We start from the raw sequence: 12,472 nt of genomic DNA, 5'->3' as shown, positions 1-12,472 counted from the left end.
TTATAGTGCCCTACATTCACCAGGGCCCACCCTATCCCCTTTATAGTGCCTTACATTCACCAGGGCCCACCCGATCCCCTCTATAGTGCCCTACATTCACCAGGGCCCACCCTATCCCCTTTATAGTGCCCTACATTCACAGGGCCCACCCAATCCCCTTTATAGTGCCTTACATTCACCAGGGCCCACCCGATCCCCTCTATAGTGCCCTACATTCACCAGGGCCCACCCAATCCCCTTTATAGTGCCCTACATTCACCAGGGCCCACCCTATCCCCTTTATAGTGCCCTACATTCACCAGGGCCCACCCTATCCCCTGTATAGTGCCCTACATTCACCAGGGCCCACCCTATCCCCTTTAGTGCCTTACATTCACCAGGGCCCACCCGATCCCCTAAGTGCCCTACATTCACAGGGCCCAGCATTTTCCTTTATAGTGCCTACATTCACCAGGGCCCACCCTATCCCCTTTATAGTGCCCCCTTTATATTATTTACATATCCCTTTATAGTGCCCTACATTCACCAGGGCCCACCCTATCCCCTGTATAGTGCCCTGTTCATTCACCAGGGCCCACCTATCCCCTTTATAGTGCCCTACATATCCCCTTTATAGTTTATCCCCTTTATAGTGCCCTACATTCACCAGAACCCGATCACTACATAGGGAATATGGGACGGTAGATGTATTTATTTAATTTCATACATTAAACAACAACAGCATTTTGCCTGGGTTGCAGCTGTACATTGAAGAGAACCAATTGACTATAAAGATTGTACTGATGATTATTTGAGATATCTCTTATGCCATGGCATGTCATGTGCTCGGGAGACGACCATTATCTTGGCCTCACACTGTTCAATTAAAAAACATCAATCAAGTTTGTTTGATTTCTTCATGTTTTGTTATTGAGGGAGAGCCTATTAATGAACTAAACAACCTGTTTGTTATTGAGGTAGAGCCTATTAATGAACTAAACAACCTGTTTGTTATTGAGGTAGAGCCTATTAATGAACTAAACAACCTGTTTGTTATTGAGGTAGAGCCTATTAATGAACTAAACAACCTGTTTGTTATTGAGGGAGAGCCTATTAATGAACTAAACAACCTGTTTGTTATTGAGGTAGAGCCTATTAATGAACTGGACAACATGTTTTATTGAGAGTTGCAAAGAAAAGCCATGTCTCAGACTGGCCAATAAAAAGAAAAGATTAAGACAGGCAAAAGAACACAGACACTGGACAGAGGAACTCTGCCTAGAAGGCCAGCATCCCAGAGTCGCCTCTTCACTGTTGACGTTGAGACTGGACAGAGGAACTCTGCCTAGAAGGCCAGCATCCCGGAGTCGCCTCTTCACTGTTGACGTTGAGACTGGACAGAGGACCTCTGCCTAGAAGGCCAGCATCCCAGAGTCGCCTCTTCACTGTTGACGTTGAGACTGGTGTTTTGCGGGGTACTATTTAATGAAGCTGCCATTTCTGATCAATTTGATGCTATTTTAATGGACAAAAAATGTGCTTTTCTTTAAAAAAACAAGGACATTTTTCTAAGTGACCCCAAACTTTTCATAATGCTTGCAATTGTGCATCCCACAAACAGGTATAACAACTGTAGGATACTGACCATGTTGTAGCCTATTTGCTGTGTGTTAACTACCATGTCATATTAAATCGGCTAGGGAGACATTGTAAAGTGTGACTACAAAAAACAATGGCCCAGATTATAGAGAACATATTCCTGGTCCCGTTCAGTAGGAAACAGATTATAGAGAACATATTCCTGGTCCCGTTCAGTAGGAAACAGATTATAGAGAACATATTCCTGGTCCCGTTCAGTAGGAAACAGATTATATAGAGAACATATTCCTGGTCCCGTTCAGTAGGAAACAGATTATATAGAGAATATTCCTGGTCCCGTTCAGTAGGAAACAGATTATATAGAGAATATTCCTGGTCCCGTTCAGTAGGAAACAGATTATATAGAGAATATTCCTGGTCCCGTTCAGTAGGAAACAGATTATATAGAGAATATTCCTGGTCCCGTTCAGTAGGAAACAGATTATATAGAGAATATTCCTGGTCCCGTTCAGTAGGAAACAGATTATATAGAGAATATTCCTGGTCCCGTTCAGTAGGAAACAGATTATATAGAGAATATTCCTGGTCCCGTTCAGTAGGAAACAGATTATATAGAGAACATATTCCTGGTCACGTTCAGTAGGAAACAGATTATATAGAGAATATTCCTGGTCCCGTTCAGTAGGAAACAGATTATATAGAGAATATTCCTGGTCCCGTTCAGTAGGAAACAGATTATATAGAGAATATTCCTGGTCCCGTTCAGTAGGAAACAGATTATATAGAGAATATTCCTGGTCCCGTTCAGTAGGAAACAGATTATATAGAGAATATTCCTGGTCCCGTTCAGTAGGAAACAGATTATATAGAGAATATTCCTGGTCCCGTTCAGTAGGAAACAGATTACATAGAGAATATTCCTGGTCCCGTTCAGTAGGAAACAGATTATATAGAGAATATTCCTGGTCCCCTTCAGTAGAAAACAGATTACATAGAGAATATTCCTGGTCCCGTTCAGTAGGAAACAGATTATATAGAGAATATTCCTGGTCCCGTTCAGTAGGAAACAGATTACATAGAGAATATTCCTGGTCCCGTTCAGTAGGAAACAGATTATATAGAGAATATTCCTGGTCCCGTTCAGTAGGAAACAGATTATATAGAGAATATTCCTGGTCCCGTTCAGTAGGAAACAGATTATATAGAGAATATTCCTGGTCCCGTTCAGTAGGAAACAGATTATATAGAGAATATTCCTGGTCCCGTTCAGTAGGAAACAGATTATATAGAGAATATTCCTGGTCCCGTTCAGTAGGAAAGAGATTATATAGAGAATATTCCTGGTCCCGTTCAGTAGGAAACAGATTATATAGAGAACATATTCCTGGTCCCGTTCAGTAGGAAACAGATTATATAGAGAATATTCCTGGTCCCCTTCAGTAGAAAACAGATTATATAGAGAATATTCCTGGTCCCGTTCAGTAGGAAACAGATTATATAGAGAATATTCCTGGTCCCGTTCAGTAGGAAACAGATTATATAGAGAATATTCCTGGTCCCGTTCAGTAGGAAACAGATTATATAGAGAATATTCCTGGTCCCGTTCAGTAGAAAACAGATTACATAGAGAATATTCCTGGTCCCGTTCAGTAGGAAACAGATTATATAGAGAATATTCCTGGTCCCGTTCAGTAGGAAACAGATTATATAGAGAATATTCCTGGTCCCGTTCAGATGAAAGACAGAGTGCTGTTGAGTTCATGTTATAGCTGCTGTCCACATTGAGGCATACATTCACATCCGCTCTGGACCAGAGCTAGATCCATATGCTCCTAGTAACACCCTGGACCAGAGCTACATAGATGTGAGCCTAGTAACACCCTGGACCAGAGCTACATAGATATGCTCCTAGTAACACCATGGACCAGAGCTACATAGATGTGAGCCTAGTAACACCCTGGACCAGAGCTACATATATGCTCCTAGTAACACCCTAGACCAGAGCTACATCCACATGCTCCTATTAACACCCTGGACCAGAGCTACATCGATATGCTCCTAGTAACACCCTGGACCAGAGCTACATAGATATGAGCCTAGTAACACCCTGGACCAGAGCTACACATATGCTCCTAGTAACACCCTGGACCAGAGCTACACATATGCTCCTAGTAACACCCTGGACCAGAGCTACATACATATGCTCCTAGTAACACCCTGGACCAGAGCTACATAGATATGAGCCTAGTAACACCCTGGACCAGAGCTACATATATGCTCCTAGTAACACCCTAGACCAGAGCTACATCCACATGCTCCTAGTAACACCCTGGACCAGAGCTACATAGATATGCTCCTAGTAACACCCTGGAACAGAGCTAGATCCATATGCTCCTGACAAGATGACCAAATAGGGAAAGACATCCCACTGAGCCGTGGGGATGCTGCCGAAAGAACAGACATCCCACTCCGCCGTGGGAGTGGTGCCCTGAAAAGGATCGTGAAGGTTTTCTACGTTTTCCACAGAGTCCGTTGAAGGAGGAAGTTAAAAAAACCCAGTAGATGTTTTAATAAAACGAGAGCCAGTCCGTCTCCAAGGAAACTAAACTCTCCAAATCGTGATGGAGAAACAGAACGTACGCACCCTCGTTCTCATCATGAGCATCTTCACCTACCTGCTGGTCGGGGCAGCCGTCTTTGACACTCTGGAGTCGAAACAAGAGAGAAGCCAAAAGAGAAAGCTGGACGAGAGGAAGTGGGAGTTAATACGAAAATACAACTTGACCAAAGTGAACTTTGACGAGCTCGAAGTCGTGATGCTGCAACTGAAACCGCACAAAGCCGGAGTGCAGTGGAAGTTCGCCGGATCTTTTTACTTCGCTATCACTGTGATAACTACAATAGGTAAGCTACGCTAACGTCTCCTCGGGGGGTTTCTATCACTGTGATAACTACAATAGGTAAGCTACGCTAACGTCTCCTCAGGGGGTTTCTATCACTGTGATAACTACAATAGGTAAGCTACGCTAACGTCTCCTCAGGGGTTTCTATCACTGTGATAACTACAATAGGTAAGCTACGCTAACGTCTCCTCGGGGGTTTCTATCACTGTGATAACTACAATAGGTAAGCTACGCTATCGTCTCCTCAGGGGGGTTTCTATCACTGTGATAACTACAATAGGTAAGCTACGCTATCGTCTCCTCAGGGGGGTTTCTATCACTGTGATAACTACAATAGGTAAGCTACGCTAACGTCTCCTCGGGGGTTTCTATCACTGTGATAACTACAGTAGGTAAGCTACGCTAACGTCTCCTCAGGGGGTTTCTATCACTGTGATAACTACAATAGGTAAGCTACGCTAACGTCTCCTCAGGGGTTTCTATCACTGTGATAACTACAATAGGTAAGCTACGCTAACGTCTCCTCGGGGGTTTCTATCACTGTGATAACTACAATAGGTAAGCTACGCTATCGTCTCCTCAGGGGGGTTTCTATCACTGTGATAACTACAATAGGTAAGCTACGCTATCGTCTCCTCAGGGGGTTTCTATCACTGTGATAACTACAATAGGTAAGCTACGCTAACGTCTCCTCAGGGGTTTCTATCACTGTGATAACTACAATAGGTAAGCTACGCTAACGTCTCCTCGGGGTTTCTATCACTGTGATAACTACAATAGGTAAGCTACGCTAACGTCTCCTCAGGGGTTTCTATCACTGTGATAACTACAGTAGGTAAGCTACGCTAACGTCTCCTCAGGGGTTTCTATCACTGTGATAACTACAATAGGTAAGCTACGCTAACGTCTCCTCAGGGGGTTTCTATCACTGTGATAACTACAATAGGTAAGCTACGCTAACGTCTCCTCAGGGGGTTTCTATCACTGTGATAACTACAATAGGTAAGCTATGCTAACGTCTCCTCAGGGGTTTCTATCACTGTGATAACTACAATAGGTAAGCTACACTAACGTCTCCTCAGGGGGTTTCTATCACTGTGATAACTACAATAGCGTAAGCTACGCTATCGTCTCCTCAGGGGGTTTCTATCACTGTGATAACTACAGTAGGTAAGCTACGCTATCGTCTCCTCAGGGGGTTTCTATCACTGTGATAACTACAGTAGGTAAGCTACGCTAACGTCTCCTCAGGGGGTTTCTATCACTGTGATAACTACAATAGGTAAGCTACGCTAACGTCTCCTCGGGGGTTTCTATCACTGTGATAACTACAATAGGTAAGCTACGCTAACGTCTCCTCAGGGGGTTTCTATCACTGTGATAACTACAATAGGTAAGCTACACTAACGTCTCCTCGGGGTTTCTATCACTGTGATAACTACAATAGGTAAGCTACGCTAACGTCTCCTCGGGGGTAACTATCACTGTGATAACTACAATAGGTAAGCTATGCTAACGTCTCCTCAGGGTTTCTATCACTGTGATAACTACAATAGGTAAGCTATGCTAACATCTCCTCAGGGGTTTCTATCACTGTGATTCACTACAATAGGTAAGGTACGCTAGCGTCTCCTCAGGGGTTTCTATCACTGTGATAACTACAATAGGTAAGCTACGCTAACGTCTCCTCGGGGTTCTATCACTGTGATAACTACAATAGGTAAGCTACGCTAACGTCTCCTCGGGGGTTTCTATCACTGTGATAACTACAGTAGGTAAGCTACGCTAACGTCTCCTCAGGGGGTTTCTATCACTGTGATAACTACAGTAGGTAAGCTACGCTAACGTCTCCTCAGGGGTTTCTATCACTGTGATAACTACAATAGGTAAGCTACGCTAACGTCTCCTCGGGGGTTTCTATCACTGTGATAACTACAATAGGTAAGCTACGCTAACGTCTCCTCGGGGGTTTCTATCACTGTGATAACTACAATAGGTAAGCTACGCTAACGTCTCCTCGGGGGTTTCTATCACTGTGATAACTACAATAGGTAAGCTACGCTAACGTCTCCTCAGGGGGTTTCTATCACTGTGATAACTACAGTAGGTAAGCTACGCTAACGTCTCCTCGGGGGTTTCTATCACTGTGATAACTACAATAGGTAAGCTACGCTAACGTCTCCTCGGGGGTTTCTATCACTGTGATAACTACAATAGGTAAGCTACGCTAACGTCTCCTCAGGGGGTTTCTATCACTGTGATAACTACAATAGGTAAGCTACGCTAACGTCTCCTCGGGGGTTTCTATCACTGTGATAACTACAATAGGTAAGCTACGCTAACGTCTCCTCAGGGGGTTTCTATCACTGTGATAACTACAATAGGTAAGCTACGCTAACGTCTCCTCAGGGGGTTTCTATCACTGTGATAACTACAATAGGTAAGCTACGCTAACGTCTCCTCAGGGGTTTCTATCACTGTGATAACTACAGTAGGTAAGCTATGCTAACGTCTCCTCAGGGGTTTCTATCACTGTGATAACTACTATAGGTAAGCTACGCTAACGTCTCCTCAGGGGTTTCTATCACTGTGATAACTACAATAGGTAAGCTACGCTAACGTCTCCTCAGGGGGTTTCTATCACTGTGATAACTACAATAGGTAAGCTACGCTAACGTCTCCTCAGGGGGTTTCTATCACTGTGATAACTACAATAGGTAAGCTACGCTAACGTCTCCTCAGGGGTTTCTATTTGGTAAAGATGAGAAAATGTAGAGCCGCTTTTTTCTACCACACACATTTGGAGATTAGTGTGTGTGCAGAATTCTTCATGCCGGCAGCAGTACCCTCATTCAGATTATAACTAGTGGTGGAACACTACAAGGCACAGTGGAGTGGCTTACAGTTGGGTAGCGTCATAAATGGCACGCTATTCCCTATATAGTACACTACTACCAGAGCCGGGTCAACAGTAGTGCACTATATAGGGAATAGGGCTCTGGTCAATAGTAGTGCACTATATAGGGAATAGGGCCCTGGTCAACAGTAGTGTACTATATAGGGAATAGGGCCCTGGTCAACAGTAGTGTACTATATAGGGAATAGGGCCCTGGTCAACAGTAGTGCACTATATAGGGAATAGGGCCCTGGTCAACAGTAGTGCACTATATCGGGAATAGGGCTCTGGTCAACAGTAGTGCACTATATTGGGAATAGGGCCCTGGTCTAAAGTAGTGTACTATATAGGGAATAGGGCTCTGGTCAATAGTAGTGCACTATATAGGGAATAGGGTGCCATTTATGACGCTAGCCAACTGTAAGCCACTATCATTATGACTTTTTATGTTCCACCACTATTTATAATCAGAATGAGGACATTGATTGATCTCTCCTCTCCTCTCCTCTCCTCTCCTCTCCTCTCCTCTCCTCTCCTCTCCTCTCTCTCCCTCTCCTCTCCTCTCCTCTCCTCTCCTCTCCTCTCCTCTCTCCCTCCCCTCCCCTCCCCTCCCCTCCCCTCCCCTCCCCTCCTCTCCTCTCCTCTCTCCCTCCTCTCCTCTCCCTCTCCTCTCCCCTCATTGATCGCCTCCCCTCCCCTCCCCTCCTCTCCTCTCCTCTCCTCTCCCTCTCCTCTCCCCTCCCCTCCCCTCCTCTCCCCTCCCCTCCCCTCCCCTCCCCTCCTCTCCCCTCCTCTCCCTCCTCTCCTCTCCTCTCCCCTACGGCCATGCTGCACCCAGCACGGACTCAGGGAAGGTGTTCTGCATGTTCTACGCCCTCCTGGGGATCCCCCTGACCCTTATCATGTTCCAGAGCATGGGAGAACGCATCAACACACTGGTCCGTTTCCTTTTCCATCGGGTCAAGCAGTGTCTGGGCCTGCACCACACCGAGGTGTCCATGGCCAACATGGTGACCGTCGGCTTCTTCTCCTGCATGTCAACGCTGTGTGTCGGGGCGGCAGCCTTCTCCCACTACGAGGGCTGGAGCTTCTTCCACGCCTACTACTACTGCTTCATCACCCTGACCACCATCGGCTTCGGGGACTACGTGGCGCTGCAGAAGGACCACGCCTTGCAGAACGACCCGCGCTACGTGGCCTTCTGCTTCGTATACATCTTGACGGGACTCACCGTGATCGGCGCCTTCCTCAACCTGGTTGTGTTGAGGTTCCTGATGATGAACACAGAGGACGAGCGGCGCGACGCCGAGCAGAAAGCCCTCCTCTCCGCGAGGGGTGAGAAGAACGCCGACGGCGGTCTGTCTGCTGTTTCTGTCTCGGCCTCCACTTCCTCCTCCACTCCCCTAGCCACTACTACCGGCGGCACCAAGCGAGGCCCGAAGGATGTGTACAACAAGGTGCTGGGCTTCCAGACAGTGTGTTCGTGTCTGTGGTACCGCAGCAGGGAGAATCTGCAGGGCCAGGGATCCATCCCGATGATTATAAACCGGGACCTGGGCTTCTCTGACCAATACGTAGAGAACTGTACCATGCTCTCCCCTCACTGGGACATGATGTCCTCTCACTACTGTGAGCCAGGTGATACAGGGTGTGTCTGCAGCCCTAACCAGTGCATCAGTTCCATAGCCTCTGGCTTAAACTTCCTCACCCCATTCAGGGCCTTTGCCAAGAGACGCAGCTCGGTCTAGATCAGACCAATTTCAAATCTGGGACATCAAAACCAGTTCCACTGCTGATTTGAATTCTTCCCCTCTAATCAGGGAATCATTTAGACCTGGGACACCAGGTGGGTGATTCCCCTCTAATCAGGGAATCATTTAGACCTGGGACACCAGGTGGGTGATTCCCCTCTAATCAGGGAATCATTGAGACCAGGGACACCAGGTGGGTGATTCCCCTCTAATCAGGGAATCATTTAGACCAGGGACACCAGGTGGGTGATTCCCCTCTAATCAGGGAATCATTTAGACCTGGGACACCAGGTGGGTGACTCCACCAGGCTGGGATTTGAAGATCCCTGGTCGAGACTCAGTGATCAGGCGGTACTCTGGACCACCAGGCTGGGATTTGAAGATCCCTGGTCGAGACTCAGTGATCAGGCGGTACTCTGGACCACCAGGCTGGGATTTGAAGATCCCTGGTCGAGACTCAGTGATCAGGCGGTACTCTGGACCATCAGGCTGGGATTTGAAGATCCCTGGTCGAGACTCAGTGATCAGGCGGTACTCTGGACCATCAGGCTGGGATTTGAAGATCCCTGGTCGAGACTCAGTGATCAGGTCAGATTCCTTTACGCACCAAACAGAGGAAATCAGCCTGAAACTGGGATAGACTACCTGAAACTGGGATAGACTACCTGAAACTGGGATAGACTACCTGAAACTGGGATAGACTACCTAAACTGGGATAGACCACCTGAAACTGGGATAGACTACCTGAAACTGGGATAGACTACCTAAAACTGGGATAGACTACCTGAAACTGGGATAGACCGCCTGGACTGGGATAGACCACCTGGACTGGGACAGACCACCTGGACTGGGACAATAAGAAATGCTTGTTTTCCCATGCAAAACGTATTGCTACAGTGTGCCCTAATGAATGTCCCAGTAGTAGGCTACTGTAGTTCATCTCCATAGACACTGTGATCAATAGCCTAGTCCTGCACTTATGTTCAGCTTGGCATAAACTGACACTGGCTTTTAATGCTGGACTCATTCTGTTATATTTTACAAGATCATGGTCCTTGTGTGGCTCTGTTGGCAAGAGCGTGGTAGTAGACACACCAAAGTTGTCGGTTCAGTTCCTGCAGAGATCATATACACTTGGTAAAAAATGTCTGCTCTCATTGTAAAGACTGGAGAAGAGGTGTCTGCTCTCACTGTAAAGATGAGAGAAGAGGTGTCTGCTCTCACTGTAAAGACTGGAGAAGAGGTGTCAGCTCTCACTGTAAAGACTGGAGAAGAGGTGTCTGCTCTCACTGTAAAGACTGGAGAAGAGGTGTCTGCTCTCACTGTAAAGACTGGAGAAGAGGTGTCTGCTCTCACTGTAAAGACTGGAGAAGAAGTGTCTGCTCTCACTGTAAAGATTGGAGAAGAAGTGTCTGCTCTCACTGTAAAGACTGGAGAAGAAGTGTCTGCTCTCACTATAAAGACTGGAGAAGAGGTTTCTGCTCTCACTGTAAAGACTGGAGAAGAAGTGTCTGCTCTCACTGTAAAGATTGGAGAAGAAGTGTCTGCTCTCACTGTAAAGACTGGAGAAGAAGTGTCTGCTCTCACTGTAAAGATTGGAGAAGAAGTGTCTGCTCTCACTGTAAAGATTGGAGAAGAAGTGTCTGCTCTCACTGTAAAGACTGGAGAAGAAGTGTCTGCTCTCACTATAAAGACTGGAGAAGAGGTTTCTGCTCTCACTGTAAAGACTGGAGAAGAAGTGTCTGCTCTCACTGTAAAGATTGGAGAATAAGTGTCTGCTCTCACTGTAAAGACTGGAGAAGAAGTGTCTGCTCTCACTGTAAAGATTGGAGAAGAAGTGTCTGCTCTCACTGTAAAGACTGGAGAAGAAGTGTCTGCTCTCACTGTAAAGACTGGAGAAGAAGTGTCTGCTCTCACTGTAAAGACTGGAGAAGAGGTGTCTGCTCTCACTGTAAAGACTGGAGAAGAAGTGTCTGCTCTCACTGTAAAGATTGGAGAAGAAGTGTCTGCTCTCACTGTAAAGACTGGAGAACAGGTGTCTGCTCTCACTGTAAAGACTGGAGAAGAAGTGTCTGCTCTCACTGTAAAGATTGGAGAAGAAGTGTCTGCTCTCACTGTAAAGACTGGAGAAGAAGTGTCTGCTCTCACTGTAAAGACTGGAGAAGAAGTGTCTGCTCTCACTGTAAAGACTGGAGAAGAGGTGTCTGCTCTCACTGTAAAAACTGGAGAAGAGGTGTCTGCTCTCACTGTAAAGACTGGAGAAGAAGTGTCTGCTCTCACTGTAAAGACTGGAGAAGAGGTTTCTGCTCTCACTGTAAAGACTGGAGAAGAGGTGTCTGCTCTCACTGTAAAGACTGGAGAAGAAGTGTCTGCTCTCACTGTAAAGACTGGAGAAGAGGTGTCTGCTCTCACTGTAAAGACTGGAGAAGAAGTGTCTGCTCTCACTGTAAAGACTGGAGAAGAAGTGTCTGCTCTCACTGTAAAGACTGGAGAAGAAGTGTCTGCTCTCACTGTAAAGACTGGAGAAGAGGTTTCTGCTCTCACTGTAAAGACTAGAGAAGAGGTGTCTGCTCTCACTGTAAAGACTGGAGAAGAGGTTTCTGCTCTCACTGTAAAGACTGGAGAAGAAGTGTCTGCTCTCACTGTAAAGACTGGAGAAGAAGTGTCTGCTCTCACTGTAAAGACTGGAGAAGAAGTGTCTGCTCTCACTGTAAAGACTGGAGAAGAGGTTTCTGCTCTCACTGTAAAGACTGGAGAAGAGGTTTCTGCTCTCACTGTAAAGACTGGAGAAGAGGTTTCTGCTCTCACTGTAAAGACTGGAGAAGAAGTGTCTGCTCTCACTGTAAAGACTGGAGAAGAGGTTTCTGCTCTCACTGTAAAGACTGGAGAAGAGGTTTCTGCTCTCACTGTAAAGACTGGAGAAGAGGTGCTATGTTATGATTAAAGACCAGCCATCTTGTAATCTCAGGCTGTTTAGGTAAAATCACTGCAGTCCTTTTCAGTGGTGGAAAAGTACTACATTGTTATACTTGAGGAAAAGTAAAGATATCTTAATAGAAAATGACTCAAGTAAAAGTCACCCAGTAAAATACTACATTAGACTAAAGCCCAAAAGTATTTGGTTTTAAATATACTTAAGTATCAAAAGTAAATGGAAAAGTGTTAACCATTTCAAATTCCTTATATTAAGCAAACCAGACAACACACATTTTTTTGGGGGGGGGGTTGGATAGCCAGGGGCCCACTCCGACACTCAGACATCATTACAGATAGCCAGGGGAACACTCCACTCAGACATCATTACAGATAGCCAGGGGAACACTCCAACACTCAGACATCATTAC

At 46.0% G+C, this 12,472-nt stretch overlaps 1 protein-coding gene across 4 annotated transcripts; it reads left to right on the top strand.

The window, feature by feature from the left end:
• The first annotated feature begins 3,932 nt into the window (after window positions 1-3,932).
• Window positions 3,933-12,266, top strand: kcnk3b (potassium channel, subfamily K, member 3b). 4 transcript variants are annotated; one of them, XM_052495816.1, is made up of 4 exons: window positions 3,933-4,479; window positions 8,191-11,130; window positions 11,164-11,658; window positions 11,692-12,266. In XM_052495816.1, the coding sequence occupies exons 1-2, from the start codon at window positions 4,200-4,202 to the stop codon at window positions 9,123-9,125; spliced, it is 1,215 nt and encodes a 404-aa protein (XP_052351776.1). In that variant the 5' UTR covers window positions 3,933-4,199; the 3' UTR covers window positions 9,126-11,130; window positions 11,164-11,658; window positions 11,692-12,266. The 4 variants fall into 4 exon arrangements, with proteins under 4 accessions (XP_052351776.1, XP_052351777.1, XP_052351774.1 ...); XM_052495814.1 differs by lacking the exon at window positions 3,933-4,479 and having other exon boundaries at window positions 9,134-10,536; window positions 11,065-11,130; XM_052495813.1 differs by lacking the exon at window positions 3,933-4,479 and having other exon boundaries at window positions 9,134-10,536; window positions 11,065-11,130; window positions 11,164-12,266.
• Window positions 12,267-12,472: the final 206 nt, after the last annotated feature.

This window comes from Oncorhynchus keta, chromosome 35, assembly GCF_023373465.1.
Source record: "Oncorhynchus keta strain PuntledgeMale-10-30-2019 chromosome 35, Oket_V2, whole genome shotgun sequence".
Classification (NCBI taxonomy): Eukaryota; Metazoa; Chordata; class Actinopteri; order Salmoniformes; family Salmonidae; genus Oncorhynchus; species Oncorhynchus keta.
Note: the sequence above shows the minus strand (reverse complement) of the source record. Positions and strands in the feature narration are given on the sequence as shown.

Bases quoted from the DNA above. Each gene is read 5' to 3' on its own strand.
- kcnk3b (XM_052495813.1), top strand. From the start codon at position 10,273: ATGTCTGCTCTCATTGTAAAGACTGGAGAAGAGGTGTCTGCTCTCACT. The intron at 10,537-11,064 runs GTGTCTGCTCTC...ACTGGAGAAGAG, and splicing joins CTGTAAAGATTGGAGAAGAA to GTGTCTGCTCTCACTGTAAA. The intron at 11,131-11,163 runs GTGTCTGCTCTC...ACTGGAGAACAG, and splicing joins CTGTAAAGATTGGAGAAGAA to GTGTCTGCTCTCACTGTAAA.